This window comes from Lygodium microphyllum, chromosome 9, assembly GCF_053477565.2.
Source record: "Lygodium microphyllum isolate KBCC chromosome 9, Lygodium_microphyllum_v1.1.10, whole genome shotgun sequence".
NCBI classification, from domain to species: Eukaryota; Viridiplantae; Streptophyta; class Polypodiopsida; order Schizaeales; family Lygodiaceae; genus Lygodium; species Lygodium microphyllum.
In genome coordinates, this window is record NC_141143.1 from 69,022,195 (window position 1) to 69,038,197 (window position 16,003).

The 16,003-nt window shown below is 42.6% G+C and overlaps 1 protein-coding gene across 2 annotated transcripts in view; it reads left to right on the forward strand.

The window, feature by feature from the left end:
• LOC148031147 (serine/threonine-protein kinase 52-like) overlaps positions 1 to 15,718 on the forward strand; it is a 34,906-nt gene extending 19,188 nt beyond the window's left edge. For both annotated transcript variants that reach the window (XM_087684685.1, XM_087684686.1), the window contains exons 6-7: positions 14,922 to 15,056; positions 15,187 to 15,718. In XM_087684685.1, coding sequence (XP_087540811.1) covers positions 14,922 to 15,056; positions 15,187 to 15,393 — 342 coding nt within the window. In that variant the 3' untranslated portion in view covers positions 15,394 to 15,718. The remainder of the gene's footprint in view (positions 1 to 14,921; positions 15,057 to 15,186) is intronic.
• Positions 15,719 to 16,003: the final 285 nt, after the last annotated feature.

Here is a 16,003-nt window from a genome sequence, read left to right on the forward strand (position 1 = left end):
TTTATTTTTGTTTCTTTTCGTTTTTGCCTTTCTAATCACTATAGTTACTAGGAACTCCTTGAAACTCCAAACTTTTCTCATTTACATTTTTGTTGTTATTTGTGTTTCTCATTCGGTATTTCCCATATCTATGATTGAAATCCACTTTGCTTGGGATTTAGACAAGTACAACAGAGCGTAGGTCTAGGGCATTGCCTAGTGCTCAAGAGGGGGCTAGCACTTTACTTCCGCATAAGCAAAGTGCCTTCGATATCCGGGAGTTACTTGGTGATGCTATATACACATTCAAGGTAGAGGATGACTTAGTAGATTCACTTTAGTTGTTGCAACTTTATCTAGAGATATTTCAATTGGAACCATAGTTACTAGAAATGCCTCGAAACTCCAATTTCTTGTTGTTTCAACATTTCCATTTTCGGTTTTGTTTCTTTTTGCTTTTGTCTTTCTGATCACTATAGTTACTAGGAACTCCTTGAAACTCCAAACTTTTTCTCATTTACATTTTTGTTGTTGTTTGTGTTTCTCATTCTGTTTTCTATTTCCCATATCTATGATTGAAATCCACTTTGCTTGGGATTGAGACGAGTACAACAGAGCGTAGGTCTAGGGCATTGCCTGGTGCTTAGGAGGGGGACTAGCACTTTACTTCCTCATAAGCAAAGTGCCTTTGATATCTAGGAGTTACTCGGTGATGCTATATGCACATTCAAGGTATCACTGGTTGGCAGTATATCTGCTTTGGGACCTATATAATGAGCGGTCATGACACTCCAATTATAAGGATTTATATGGATACCTACTGCAGCTATGAGTACAATATTCATACTTGTTTGTTAAAAAAAGCTTGTTTTTGTTATTGATATACATGGATTAACTAATAATGGTGGTAATAGTCGCAATTGTTGCGTGGAACACTTAGTCATATGAAACCGGTCTATGACTCACATAAAGCGATAGTCCCTTCAATTAATACTTGGTCTTTTCACATACACACAAACAGAGACCTCACTCCCTCGCTCAACACCAGATTGGTCCCGAAGTCCGGCATCCCTTTTGGTATTTCGTTATCAATTAAAAGATGGAAAGTTACAAAAAAAAAAGAAATGTTCCAAAGTACAAAGCCTGTGAATAATTGGCTTTCATCTTTTCTGAGTAAATTTCAGCTGCATAAGGACAGTACAACATATCCAGAACAACATCCCAAGTAGGACAACATTTTCTATGACCATAACTCAATAATTCAAGTGTAGAATTGCAATTTGCAAAACTCTATATTTACTGTTTTTCACCTATTTCTTGACCTGTTCTCAGCCTTATTCCATTTCAGACCCGTTCCATACCAGTTGTGGACTACAAACCCTTTGACCCTAGCATCATTCCAATAGTAAAACAGTCCCACAAACAACACTAAATCAGAGCTAAAAACCCTGTTTTTGTGTGGCGTGGTCATCACTTTCTTTAGTTCCTGCATTAGAGAGCAATCAACTACTCCTGAACTTAGATAGTGAGGCTCTTGCCTCAGCAGAAGAGCAAAGAAAACACAGAACTGTACATTTGATTGAATCAGCCCATCATGCAAAGCATTTCCTCTGAGAATAGAGAGAGAGTTGACCATAGGGAGGAAGCTCTATCTCCGTACATGAGTTAGAGAAGAAGAAGTACTTTGCATAGCTGATGAACTTGTAGCAATCTGCCCTCAGCCCAAAAAAATTTCACGCTCAGATTTGCCCCCTTGCATTCAACGTTTTTTTTAATTAAAAAAAATTGTTGCTCTCTTTTTTGGGAATTTGTGCTCAAATTATGACACATGGCATACACATAATAAATTTTCCATTTAAACCTTCCGGTCTAAAATTCTACAAAATTTGACCTCGGCACAGACCAGAGAATTAATCCTCGTGCAAAAACGAAGATAGTGACGCAAACAGATTTTGGGGTTCAAAAATAGTAACTCCCTAAATTTTAGGGATGGTGACCCTTGCATTCCTCGAGTTGTTCTGAGCACTTTTATCATTACAACCACATCAAAAAGTGTAATGTGGCTCAGTTATCGTGACTTTTATTCCATGGGCATTCTCACATTCTTCTGTCTTGGCCAGGTTCATTGTCCTGCACCATCCCCAGCGGCTAAGCACACAGTCCCAAACCACTTGCATTCTATTCTTTAGTTCCCATTCAATCCGGTCCCAAGGCTCAGACAAACCATTAGTTCAATTTGTCCCAATGGTTGCCTCTTCTGGCCATGCAAAGATCCCAGCTTAATCCAAGAGAACTCAAGGGGTAAAAAGCAAGAGCAACTAAAGAAAAGAAAAATAAAATATTTATATAAGTAAATAAGGAAAGCAATTGCAAAAAGTATCACCACTCGGTGACATCATATGTATTGGCAGTATATGCTACCATGTTTTAATTACACTTGGATGCAATTGAGGCCTCTTGCCATTTTCCCCGCGCGGCGGGGGTGTTTTGGCCCGGGGGGGGTGGGTGCACACCGTGGTATGTGGGTGGGTATATGTCATGGGGCACATGATTTATCTTTAGTAACTCTCTTGCTAGGCCCAAGATGTTGCATGAGCTGGTTGGGGGACATGGGTAGGTTCGTTAGTAAAAACCAAAATTAATGAGTTTGTGAGTTTGTGCATGCATTAATTAGCTTAATTTGTTCGATAATTAATGTTCTATGAGTAAAAGCACCAGATCAATAATTCATTAAGTTTGTGTGCACATTAGTTGATTTAATTTGAATGAACATTAATGAAAGTTCCATTTAATTTAAACTTTGGCACATGCCAAAGTTTCCTAGTAAATCACTTAAATTTAATAAATAAATAAATAATGCATGTGAAAAGTTGATTAAACATAGGTAAAAGCTGGAAAACACCATAAAAAGGTGTGAAATACAACTTTCCTTCATTTTGGAGGCCTTTATTTGGTTAGGTTTCAGCTGCCAAGAAAAGAACATCACCTGCTGTTGTTGATTGTGGGTTGATCTTCCTCTACTGGTCGTGCTGCTTTAGAGAGGGCAGAGCTGTCTCCCCATTCACGCATGTATAACAAAGCAACCAGCCTCCCTTCACCTCTCTCATGATACGTTCTATGCTGTTAAAAACTAGATCAACATGGGGTCTTTAAAATAATATTTTCTGAAAAAATAAAAGCTTTAGATAGATGCCAAATTAATTAACAAACTTGCAATTCTTGTTGACATGATCCCTCTTAAGCAAGCAAGAAAGCATCCTTGTCTTTTTTGACGTTTTCTAATTTTAGGTTTTTAGCTTGATTTTTAATTTGCTGCCCTCGTAGACGTGGGCTTTTGTCTTCATTGGAAAGCAAGACGTGGTAGCTTTTAAGTTGGCGGAGTTGTTTAGAGTATAATGAAGTTGTCTAGAGACGGGGCGAAGTAGTGTGAAGCTTGGTGATGGCTTCTTAGAGTTGGGCAATGGGTGTGTTAGTTAGGGTGGAGTGGTCAGAGACTAAGCCATGCTGTTTTGGGCCGTTTTGAGCTTGACATGTTGAGGGCTGAGTTTGGAAAGCCAAAGATCAAATTTTTTCCAATAGTAACATTGCATTGGCAATTCAATATTAATAAAGAAATACCACAAGGGATACTAGATTGTGAGGCCAATCTTTCTTTGCATCCAAGTCTAGGAATATTCTTGTTGGGTATGGAGCTCATGTGTGAGTAGTAGGCTATGGTGGATAGAACTCCATGAGAGAGAGAGAGAGAGAGAGAGAGAGAGAGAGAGAGAGAGAGAGCGCTCTTGCAAGTGCACACAAATTGAATAGATAGATTGATAATGATAGGTGAGATATGCGTGTAGGAAGTACAAGTGATAGGGCATGAATATATAGGCTAATCTGTGTAGCTAACCCTTTGACCCTTATTTAATGCTAAGTGGTATAAACGGTGGTCACACTTGAACACACTTTAATACATAATAATGTGTGTTCACACATAAGGATAAAGCGAACAACCCCCCTTGGGGTCATGGGTGATTGAACTTGTAATACGAAACATATGAAAAAGAAAAAGAGAGGTCTTATCTCCCATACAATAATTTTGGAAAAGGAGATACATAAGTGAGAGAGGTGCAATGTGAGGATGACATGGTCTATTGAGAAGCTCAAGGACCCAAGGTAAGGCATGGTGTAGAGGTGCACATGCATGGCTCAAAGGCTGATAAAAAACCAATGTGGCTTAGAGGCATTGGGTAGATGATCAGAGGCCAAATACATGGGTATAGCTTTTGGAATCAAGTCAGAGGTCATGTGGGAAGTGGTTACAATCCCCCTTGAAATATAGCTCCTTTGTGAGTCAGAAAGAAGAAAAATAAAAAAAATACAACTCATTTTGGATTAAAATCCAGGTAGAGAACCCCACACAATTATTTAATAAGTGATGGAAAGGTTTTAGTGCATGCATGTACATGGCTATTGTCTAATTTCACTCACCTATATAAATATATAAATGTTTAAAGATTATTTTTACTTTTTAAAAATTTTGTAGGGATAAAATCCCCCCCTCAATGTTGATGTTGAGGGCGATGCAATGGATGTTGATTGCTTGTGGTGGCGTTGCCAAGCACTCGCCACTTGTGGCGGGCCATTTTTCACACAATGTATAAGGCGAGTGCTTGAATAGCCGTTAATGTGTTGTTGAAGGCCTCAACTCAATGGCAAAGGACTCTAGCATGAAAAGCCCCAAATTTTGGGGAAGAAATTTTGAATTAAATTAGAATGCCCAAAGTTCAGCAATGACATTTTGAGAATTTTTGATTGGAATTAAAAATCCCGAAAGTGTGTGTGAACTGCCTCCTTTTATGACAAAAATAGTTTTTATTAGCTAAGGTTTAATAAATAAAAACCTTATCTTGATAGGTTGAGAGCTGGAAAATAAGGCGTGACTGATGAAGGCCTTTATGATGTGGCACTTGGCAAACATGATAGGGCAGGTCAATGCGATTTTGAGGCAGCTCGTGGAGACAGCTGGCGTGGCGACAGATTCAACAGGGCTGCTGGTGTGTCAGGGCATACAGGTGGCCAGGTTGTCACAGTGCTGGATGGGCTGCACGGTGCACAAGCCAAGCAAATGTCAAGTTGATGGTGGAACGATTGGGTGATGGTCTGCATGAGCAGGTGGAGACAGCTGGCGTGGCGACAGATTCAACAGGGCTGCTGGTGTGTCAGGGCATACAGGTGACCAGGCTGTCACAGTGCTGGACGGGCTGCACGGTGCACAAGCCAAGCAAATGTCAAGTTGATGGTGCAACGATTGGGTGATGGTCTGTATGAGCAGATGGTTGTGCTGGACAGGGCATACACCTCTTCCTCCTCTTTCTTCTTCTTCTTCTTCTATTATTGCTGCTGGTGTGTAAACAACAGTATTGGCAGTGCATGCAGCTGTCACGCTGCTGGCATTGAAGGGTGGTGACACTAGACTTCAGGCAAACAGGTAGATGACAACACGTTCCTTGTCAGCATCAAAGGAGCTGCAGCAATGACATGCACAGAATATGGAGATGGCGATGGTAGCATAATTCAATCGAACCTGCTCTGATACCACTGTTCAGTATGGAGCTTGTGTGTGACCAGCAGGGTATGGAGGATGGAATCCTATGGAGAGAGAGAGAGAGAGAGAGAGAGAGAGAGAGAGAGAGATGTAAAGAAATACCTTAACAGAAACAGAAATAGAAACTGTATGACAAAGCATAGACTGATAAAAAAACACAGTTAGGGTTAGGGTAACTTAGAGACAATGAACACAGTGAATAAATGAAGTGATATAACTATTGAATAATACGATGCTCAAACAGCAAACACACTATGTAGTGAATGAATACTGAACCTTGAACTCCTGTATCTCAAGGATCAGGGCAAGGGTAATGAGCTGGAGAGTGTGTCGTACTCCGAATGGATTCGGAATCGCAGCAAGGCAGCCTCCAGATGTCGAACATCAGCAAACGCAATAGTGAGAAGTTGGATCTGATGCAGACAGCAGTGAGGAGAGAGAAAGACTAAAAACGTAGGCAGCAGGACTGTGATGACGTGGCAGGTTGTATGGCAGCAGGTTTGCACAGGAACAGCAGTTGCCTGACTGGAATCAGCTCCAAATTGTGTGAAGAGGGCTGAAAATCAGGCGCCAACAACTGATAGAGACAGCAATGGACAGCTTCCGTTGAGATGTCCTCTGCGAATGAGGTGTGGGCAGCAAGCTGAAACACCTGAAATCTGCAAAAACGAGATTGAACAAGAGTGGAGGGCTGGCTGCCTATTTATAGAAAATTAGGGTTCTAGATCCTCTTTCACTTAACTCTCTGGATCCGCTCCCCATTTTAGGGTTTTGGCTAAAATAAGCCTATAATAAGCATATTTTGGGACTGTTTAAGTGGCTAAGTGCATTTCTTAGCACAACACCCCTTCTCTGGCCCAAAATAGGGCTAGAAAAGTAGGCCAACCGAAATTTGATTTGCCCCAAGGCATTCCACCCCAAAGTAGCCAGGGCATCGGACAAAGGGTACACATCGGCTGCCCAATGGCCTACCAAGACTACATAGGCGATTGTTATCTTACCAAGGGAGCCCAAGTGATTATCCTAGAGAGGCTAGGGCATTGGACCAAGGGTGCTCATCGGCTACCCAAGGGTCTACCAAGTCCTACAAAGGTGGATGGAGACAACAATGGACTTGTTTGTTTTGTTTTGTTTTGTTTTGTTTTTTTTTGTTTGAAAAGTGTTTTGAAAATACATAAGTAATATAGAGACAACGCCTGATTAAGTGATAGATAGGAAAAGATAAAGGGAGTTTTAAACCCAAGTCATTCACAAAACTAGTGAGCCAATCCCTCATACTGACTAGGATAAGTGCCTAAGGATGATAAAAGTGTGTGTGTGTGTGTCAATCATGTGGTGAATATGTGGAGAGGCAAAAAAGCAAGCAAGCAAGCAAGAGTAGGAAAACTGACTGTAGGATAATTGCCATGTATTATGCCACGAATAAATGCGTACAGATGCATGTTTACATGAATAGAATTCCAATGCATGGGGTGATGCAAAAGAGAGATGCAAGATGTCATGCTCATGCAATATGTTATGTAACGGTGCCACTTGGACAATGCCCTCGCAGGGAAATTATTCACTTGTCCAAGTGCCCTTTTACAATTATGTCATCTTGACAGTGCGGATGAAGTTACAAATGTCCATAATACAATATAAAAGAATAAATGAATGTAATGTTTAAAAAGTGTAAGCATCATCAGTATCACTATCAAGAGTAGAAGCTGCTCCCTCTCGAATTGGAAGGAAAAGCAAGAGGAAAGTACCCTCTCCCTGTCAAGCGGAAGAAGTAGGGGAGGGTGTACCCATGCCAATCCTGGGTAGTAGGTACTGATGAAGAATCGGCCGGTTGATCGCTTTGGTCAAAATGCCTGCAAAATTATCTGATGAAGGCATAAACTCTAGGCGAATAGTGCCTAGCTCAACTTGCTCTTTGGAAAAGTGAAAATGGACTCTCACATGCCGCGTCCGTGGTGTGATGATCAGATTGTCTGCAAGGGCAATGACACTTTGGTTGTCGCAGTAGACAACTGTGGGAGAGAAATGAAGTGCTGCTAGTAAACTCCTCAGATAGATGGCCTTGGTGGTGCCATCGAAGAGAGCCAGGTACTCAGCCTCGGCCGTGAAAGCCGCCACCGTCTTCTGCTTACAGCTGGACCAAGAAATGGGAGCCGTACCCAAGGTAAAGAGGTAGCCGCCATGGGAATGTCGGGTGTCAGGATTTCTTGCCCAATCAGAATCAGTGTATCCTTGCAAACATAAACTAGAACCATATGTCAGGCCATAAGAATAAGTACACCCAAATCCAATGTGACATCCTAGATGCTGTGAAATACTGATTGAGTATGCTAACTGAGTAAGCTGAATCCGACCTAGTGTGAATAGGTATGGTCGTTGAAGGGCTGTCCTAGGGTATCCTTTGACAAGTGGACAGTAGGATCAAGAGGTGTGGCCACTGGTCGTTTCTGATTTGTAGTGTACTGTTTCACGAGCTGAAGTGCGTACTTCTATTGTGACACAAAAATACGGCACCTAGAACGAACTATCTCCATTTCCAAAAAATAGGACAATAAACCAAGGTTTGTCATTTCAAATGTAGCTTTAAGCTTAGCCTTAATTCTGCTATGGCAATAGAATCTGAACCTGTGATGAGTAAGCCATCAACGCATAACAAGATATAGCTAACCCTCTCTGTAGTAGATCGAACATATAAGTTCGGGTCATAAGAGGTAGAATGGTATCCATGAGTCTGTAAGAACTCATCCATCCTATGGAACCAAGACTGCGGCACTTGCTTCAGCCCATAAAGAGCTTTATGCAAGCGGAATACCTTATGTCTCGGGTTTCCAGAAGGAAAGCCTGGTGGCTGCTCCACATAGACCTCCTCCTCGAGAAAACCATTTAGGAAGGCACTCTTGATATCCATTTGATGTATCGGCCAACCGTGGTGAGAGGCTAGTGCGAGTAGCAACTAAAAGGAGGTCAACCATGCAGTAGGGGCAAAGGTCTCTTTATAATCAATGCCATGCTTTTGTCGAAACCCTTGCACTACAAGGCAAGCCTTGTACTTATCTAAAGTTCCATCGGCTTTTAGCTTAGTCTCTCGGACGATCCTGCAATGTCCAAGTCTCATTTTGGTCAATATTCACGAGCTTCTTCTCCATGGCCGCTTGCCATTGAGGGTGTTGAAGAGCTTCCTGCCATCTATTTGGCTTAGAATGCTCTATGTAATCAGTTGTAAATAGCGACGCAAATGATGTGTGAGGAGCAAGCCGGGTAGATCTTCTAGGTCTCTTTGGAGTGGAATCTGGTGGTAGGATCCCCGAATCCCCCATGGTTTGCTGGTACCAGCAAGGTAACGGGTCTCGCGAAAGGGGCTTGGGAACTGAAGAATCTGTGGGAAGGTCAAGAGCGGGAAGTAGACTAGGCTCAGTAAGCATTATCTCCAATGATGTGGAAGAAGCAATTGGATCGGAATCCGGTGTAGAAAATTGCACAATATCCCTCTCGTCAAAGACGACATCCCGTCTAACGATCACCTTGTTTGTTCGAGGATTGAACAAACGATAGGCTTTCGCCTCAAAGAGGAATATCCCACAAAAATAAGGAGATCAGCTCGGGGAGTGAGCTTTCCTATCTTGTTATTAGGCGTATGTATGTACATATGACACCCGAAGACTTTGAAGTGGAAAATAATAAGTCGAGAGCCAAAGAATGCCTCATACGGTCTTTTGTGGAGGAGCCGTAGTCGGGCACCGGTTAAGGATGTACACCGAAGTGTTAAAAGCCTCGACCCAAAGATGCTCAGGAAGCTTTGCTGCGAACAATATAGAGCGTGCCATTTTCAGACTGTTCGGTTACTATGCTCTACGACTCCATTCTGAGAAGGAGAGTTGGTAGAGATGAGTTGGCGAGAAATGCCATGCTGTTGTAGAAACTCGAAGAACTGGTGGGAGATAACTCACCACCGCTATCACTCCTCATGCAATCAACACAACAATCAGTTTGGTTATGAACCAGTAGCACCCAAGCCAAAAAGTATATGAAAGCATCGGACTTATGCTTGAGGAAGTACACCCATATGTATCTAGAATGATCATCCACTATAAAAAAGAAGTACACTGCGCCATTCAAGGCAACAGTGGATGTCGGCCCACAAACATCAACATGAATCAATTTAAGAGGTGCCTTAGCTCTGTGTGAGGTCTGCTAAGGAAATGGGGTATGGTGTTGCTTCCCGAGCTGACAAGCTTTACAGATATCTCGAGCGAGCTTTAGGCGTGGAAGGCCCTCAACCAGCTCACGGCGTGACAACTCATAAAGTAAGTCATAACCAAGATGCCCTAAGGGAAAATGCCAAAGACGCTCATTGTTCGTAGGCTCCCGAGATATGGCTAAGGCCTGGAAGCTATGGAACACGGAGCCCTCGGTTGTCGGCTCGGTCAGAAAGTGTGTCATGTGGTATAGGCCATTAGGTTGTGCCTCATCGTGAGCAATCGCTAAACTAGTCAGAGAGTCAAGCATCTCGACTGTAAAGAAAACTGCTCGCTCCAACCGGCAAAGCTGCTGAACAGATAACAAGTTCACCCCAAGCTAAGGGGCATGATATACATTGTCCAACGTAGCCAGATCCGGACCCTTATCAGTGGCAAAACTAACTCAACCTTGTGCCTGAATCTTGACTGAGGAGTTGTTTCCTACGCAGACCCACTTGGTTGTAGGGGCTTGGGTACGGAAGATGTCCTCTATAGGAGTCATGTGATGTGTAGCTCCACTGTCCACAATCCAAACAGGAGCTGAAGTGCTTGGCTGTGTTGAGTGGGCCTTTGTGGTAACCTCATCGGGAGGCAACTCACAGATATGGACGAGACTCGCATCTGATGTCTCTATGGAGACGATGTGGGCCTCTGTAGACCAGTCAGACAAGCCTTCTGGAGTTGAGAACGTTGTCGACTGAGATGGCTGTGCGGTGACAGTGTGAGTCTGACCTTTAAACTGCCCCTTGCTATCACCTTGCTTCCCCTGCTGGGGGTTGCTCGACTGAGGGGCGGGGGTCTGAGACTTAGGTTTTGGTGCTGTGCCTCTTGCCTTTGATTGACACTCCTCATCAAAATGACCAACCTTTTGACAATGTTGACATATACCTATTCTTTTTAGGTATATTCTGCCACCCAGGTTTGAGGGATTGGGATGTTCCTTGTGAGTCTCTGGATTGATTTTGCTTTTGAGTTTGATTTTGATTTTGAGTGGAGGTTTGGTTTTGTTTGCCCTTCCCTTGTTGCTCTTTCTGAGAATGAGCAACAAGAGCCCTCTCTAAAGAGGAATTCAAATGAAAATGATCGAACAACCATGCGTAACGCAACAGCTGATACTCATAGAATGTAGGCATGGTAGGTTTTGAAACTGTGCCTTCCACAAAATTGAAGTATTTCATGGGGAGTTTGTTTAGGAATAATGTGACCTGATTGTCAGAGGACTTAGGAGTCCTCGTAGTGGAGAATTCAGTGAGGAGACACCGATACTAAGCCAACTTGACTTTCAAGTTATCCCGGTCAGTGATTTTGAAAAGTTGAAGCTCATGGTCAAGATTAATACGATGGGTTTTATCTCGAGCCGCATGGCGGTTAGTCAAGTATACCCATCGCTTTGACGCTAAGTCAAAATGCTAGTGCTGAGAATGAAACTCAGGCATTAAGACCTGCATTAGTTTGACAATAGTGGAGGCATTCCTAGCTTTCCATGAGCGGACAACCTCGTATGGAACAAGTACGGGATTGGGTTGGGGTTCCAACCCCTGCACAAGATCCCATAGGTTCTGGGAGTCAATGATATGTCTCATTAAGATCAACCAAGTAGTAAAATTTGACCCGTTAAAACGAGTTTTGTCATTGAATGCATACTTGGTAGAAGATAAGCTAGAACCATGAGGTGTCGGGTAGGTAGGGTAAGATGGATGTGGGGGATAAGATTGTGGAGTGTAAGATGGTGGAGGTGGATATGTTTGATAAGAAGGAGGGGGAAAAGATGGGTAGGCAGAAGTAGGCTGTGAGTGTCCAATGAGTGCCAATTGAGGCGGAGGCACTGGAACATGAATGTTTCCATAAGATACCGGTGTCTGTGGAGGCACTCGCACACGGAAGCCCGGTCCAAAGTGAGGCTGGGGCATAGGAGTATGACTAGAAGGTCCACTAGGTAAAGCCATGGAGGCAAATTGTGGAGTCAACTGATCCACATTTGGGAGAGACTGGGGGGGGGGATACCTAGGCTGCAATGATCCCGAAAGTGTGTGTGAAGTAGGTAAAACACCACCAAATAGAGGTAAGGATGAGGTCTTAAAGAATGTGCCTATGTTTCCATAACCCCTTGGTGTGATGTGTGGTGCGACATGAGGTGTTTGAAATGGAAATGTAAATGGTGTGAATGGAAGTGGAGAAGCAACGGAAGAATGTGGTGGGATGGGTGGGTGTTGAAAATGTGGGGTGTGAGATGCAGATGCATTTTGTTCATTTTTAACATTTAATGATTGGAAATGAAAGTGTGAAGATGATGATGCACTATGCAATGAAGAAAAAGGAACACAAAATTCATTTTGATTTTGTGAAGTAGATTGAAAAGAAGGAAGGTTAGAAGAAGAGCTACCTGGCTCTTTCTTATAATCCCCATGACGTGTGTTAACATACAAGAATTGGCCCTCAAGGGGACCTTTTCCGTAGTCAATAGATTGGACTCTTTCTTCCACAGGATCTCTACCAGAATATTGCAAAGCAGAAGAGGTAAAATAAGAAGGAACAAAAGATGAATCTAAAGTACCTTGCACTGGAGTGGACGGAAGAGGATGAAAGAAAGGAAGATACTCCAGGTCTTGTTCTCCAAGAGAAGGTCCCGTCCTTGATGGAGGTCTCGATGGCCCTGCAACATCATTAGATTTATGCACAACATCTGAAGAGAGAAATTCATGCATACATTCATTTAGAAGCTTTTCTTGAAGGGCAATTCTTCAATCAAGCTCCTTAATCTTCTTTTGTCGATAAGCTATGATCACTTTGTATTCTTCAGAGGTTAGCGTGCTTAGCTTTTCTTCCATGTAATCAGAAGTGTCTTCCACCATGTCGGAACTTTGTGGAGCAAGCTAATTGGCACACTCTCACTCGGTTCTCAACATAGTTGATTCTAGAGACTGAATCGGTGTTGTTGTGTTTGAAGTCATTTGAATCTATTGTTGTTCTTGCTTCTTGTGTAGAGCTTTCAGATCAAAGGCCTAGGTTTCTCAGATAGTACCAATCTTTGATACCATGTAAAGAAATACTCTAACATAGAAATAGAAACAGAAACTGTACGACAAAGCACAGACTGATAAAAGAACACAGTTAGGGCTAGGGTAACTCAAAGACAATGAACACAGTGAATAACTAAAGTGATATAACTACTGAATAATACGATGCTCAAACAGCAAATACACTATGCAGTGAATGAATACTGAACCTCGAACTCTTGTATTTCAAGGATCAGGGCAGGGGTAATGAGCTGGAGAGTGTGTCGTACTCCGAACGGATCTTGAATCGCAGCAAGGCAGCCTCCGGATGTCGAACACCAGCAAACGCAACAGTGAGAAGTTGGATCTGATGTAGACAGTAGTGAGGAGAGAGAAAGACTAAAAACGCAGGTAGCAGGTGAGACAAATACTAAAAACGCAGGTAGCAGGATTGTGATGACGTGGCAAGCTGTACGGCAATAGGTCTACACAGGAACAACAATCGCCTGATTGGAATCAGCTCCAAACTGTGTGAAGAGGGTTGGAAATCAAGCGCCAACTGATGGAGACAGCAATGGATAGCTTCGGCTGAGATGTCCTCCGCAAACGGGGCGTGGGCAACAAGCTAAAACACCTGAAATCTGCAAAAGCGAGATTGAACAAGAGTGGAGGGCTGGCTGCCTATTTATAGAAAATTAGGGTTCTAGATCCTCTCCCACTTAACTCTCTGGATCTGCTCCCCATTTTAGGGTTTTGGCTAAATAAGCCTAAAATAAGCATGTTTTGGGGTTGGTTAAGTGGCTAAGTGCATTTCATAGCACAACAAGAGAGAGAGAGAGAGAGAGAGTGTATGTGTGTGTGTGTTCTTGCAGTACACACAAATTGAATAGATAGATTGATAATGATAGGTGAGATATGTGTGTTGAATATATAGGCTAAGTTGTGTAGCTAACCCTTTGACCCTTATTTAATGCTAAGTGGTGTAAAAGGTGTTCACACTTAGACACACACTTTTAAACACAATAATGTGTGTTCACACACGAGGATAAAGCTAACAATTCTGGCTCAGCTATTTGATTTGTTTATCTGTTGCTGAATTTCTAGTGTTTGCAAGCTGAAGCTCACAGCTCTTTGGCTCACCAAAGTTTGGTTTCAGGCAGCATAATAGAAAGAAGCATATGTGGCTAGTGTATGTTGGAGCCAAGGTCTTTATGTGAACAACTAATAGAATCTAGCATTCTTGATATGTGTAACACTAATGGATATACTGAAAGATAAGGACACGGAGACACTATGTACATGTCAGTGTGCGGTTCTCTCTCTAAAGTTGCTTTGTGGGTCTCTATCAAACTAGAGTCAAAAGCAATAGTGCAAAGTATTTCCCACTCCTTTAGCACCTGGTGCGATCACCCTCACCCTGAGTGTGACCAAACAATCATTTGTGTAATGATCTTGACTAAAACCTGCTTACTTATATGCCTGAATAGGCAAATGCCTCAGCTGAGGTAACTGTAGCTTCCAACAAGATGCTTGTGGCAAAACCCAACTGCTGCAACTGAAAACACTCAACAAAAGACAAGTTCGCAGAGCAGCTTTGACACATAAAACAGGACACAGCAGCAGTTGCTAGGGGCAGCAAGTGCTGGCAGCAAGGTTGCTTGATGAAGGCAAGGTGCTTGACTGCAAAATAGTTGTGAAAAGATGTTGGCAAAGAGCAAGACGCAGGTGTAGCATGTTCTTCCTCATGGGGGCCATGTCTGGTAGAACTACTAGAAAGATGCTATTGCATGTCGACTACTCTTTGCTGTTTCCTCGACATCTCAAAGTTAACTTCAACAGATCTGGAGCAGCTCTGCGCCAAAGTTAACAGATTTAGGCCAATTCGTCCTAAATTTTTTGTGCCCGTGCACCCTGTACCCTGGGGCAACCATTGCCTTGATAGCAATTGGTCAGTGCTTGAGGGAGAGTCAGGTTGTGGTTTTCTATTCATTTTTGATTTTCTTGTGCCCTGTTCTGTGCTCTTTGTTATGATAAAAATGTGTGCAACCTTGCATGTCATGCCTCTCTAAAGTAGATGACAAGGAGGTTCTAATGTCTGTATGTGGGTGCTTCATACAGGTACTCAATGGCAAGCCTTACAATCGGAAATGTGATGTCTATAGTTTTGCAATATGTCTCTGGGAAACTTACTGCTGTGACATGCCTTATCCTGATCTAAGCTTTGCTGAAATGACCTCTGCAGTTGTCAAACAGGTAGTGATTTGTAATCTGTCTGTTTATGCGACCTTGCTCTGCTATTGGCAGATACAGTTTCTGTCTTGTCTGTCTCTGACGAGGCTGAAGTGCTCACAGTAAATAACACCCTTGTTTCTTTTCTGGTTAGCATTTGCGCCCAGATATTCCAAGGTGCTGTCCGAATTCTCTGGCTACAGTGATGAAAAAGTGTTGGGATGCAAATCCAGAGAAGAGACCAAACATGGATGAAGTGGTTCATATGCTCGAGGGGATTGATACGACTAAGGGTGGTGGTATGATTCCATTGGATGAGCCACAAGGGTGCTTCTGTTTCTTAAGGTTTAGAGGCCCATAAAAATCCAGATATGTCGGTATTGAAGCTTCATATTGTGGTGACCTTTCTATGATGGGGCCAGTCATTGGGTTGGGACATGGTGTGCGAGTCCTATCAGAAGGATAGGCTAAGGCTATATTTGTCTATTGATAAACATTTTGATCCAGTCTGAGAGTCTCTGCCTTGGTATGTGGATGGTGGTAGCATAATTGATGAGGACTGTCGGAATATATTGGTTTGTGCATAAGCTGTAACCTAGTAGATGCAAATATATCTTGGACATATTGATTCAGTTTCTCCAAGAATCTCGAGTGAAATTACTACTTTTGTTGCATTATGGCTTCTGTACCTTAGTGTTGTAGATTTTTCACGATTAGTAATTAATACATCTGAATAGTGCAACCACAAGTTGCATGGTCATATATGCTGGAGTGTATTTTTGTGTGTACGTGTGTGGGTGAGGATGAAGGTGGTTGTAACCCATGGCTGCCCTGTGCATGCTGCCTTGCCCATTTCCTGGCTTATCTGATATTAATTCTCTTCATCTTGCTTTGTAATTGTGTGTGGTGTGTGCTTGTCAAAATTTGCTGCTGCAATTTGATGTATCTGCAAATCTGTGCAATCCAGTGCA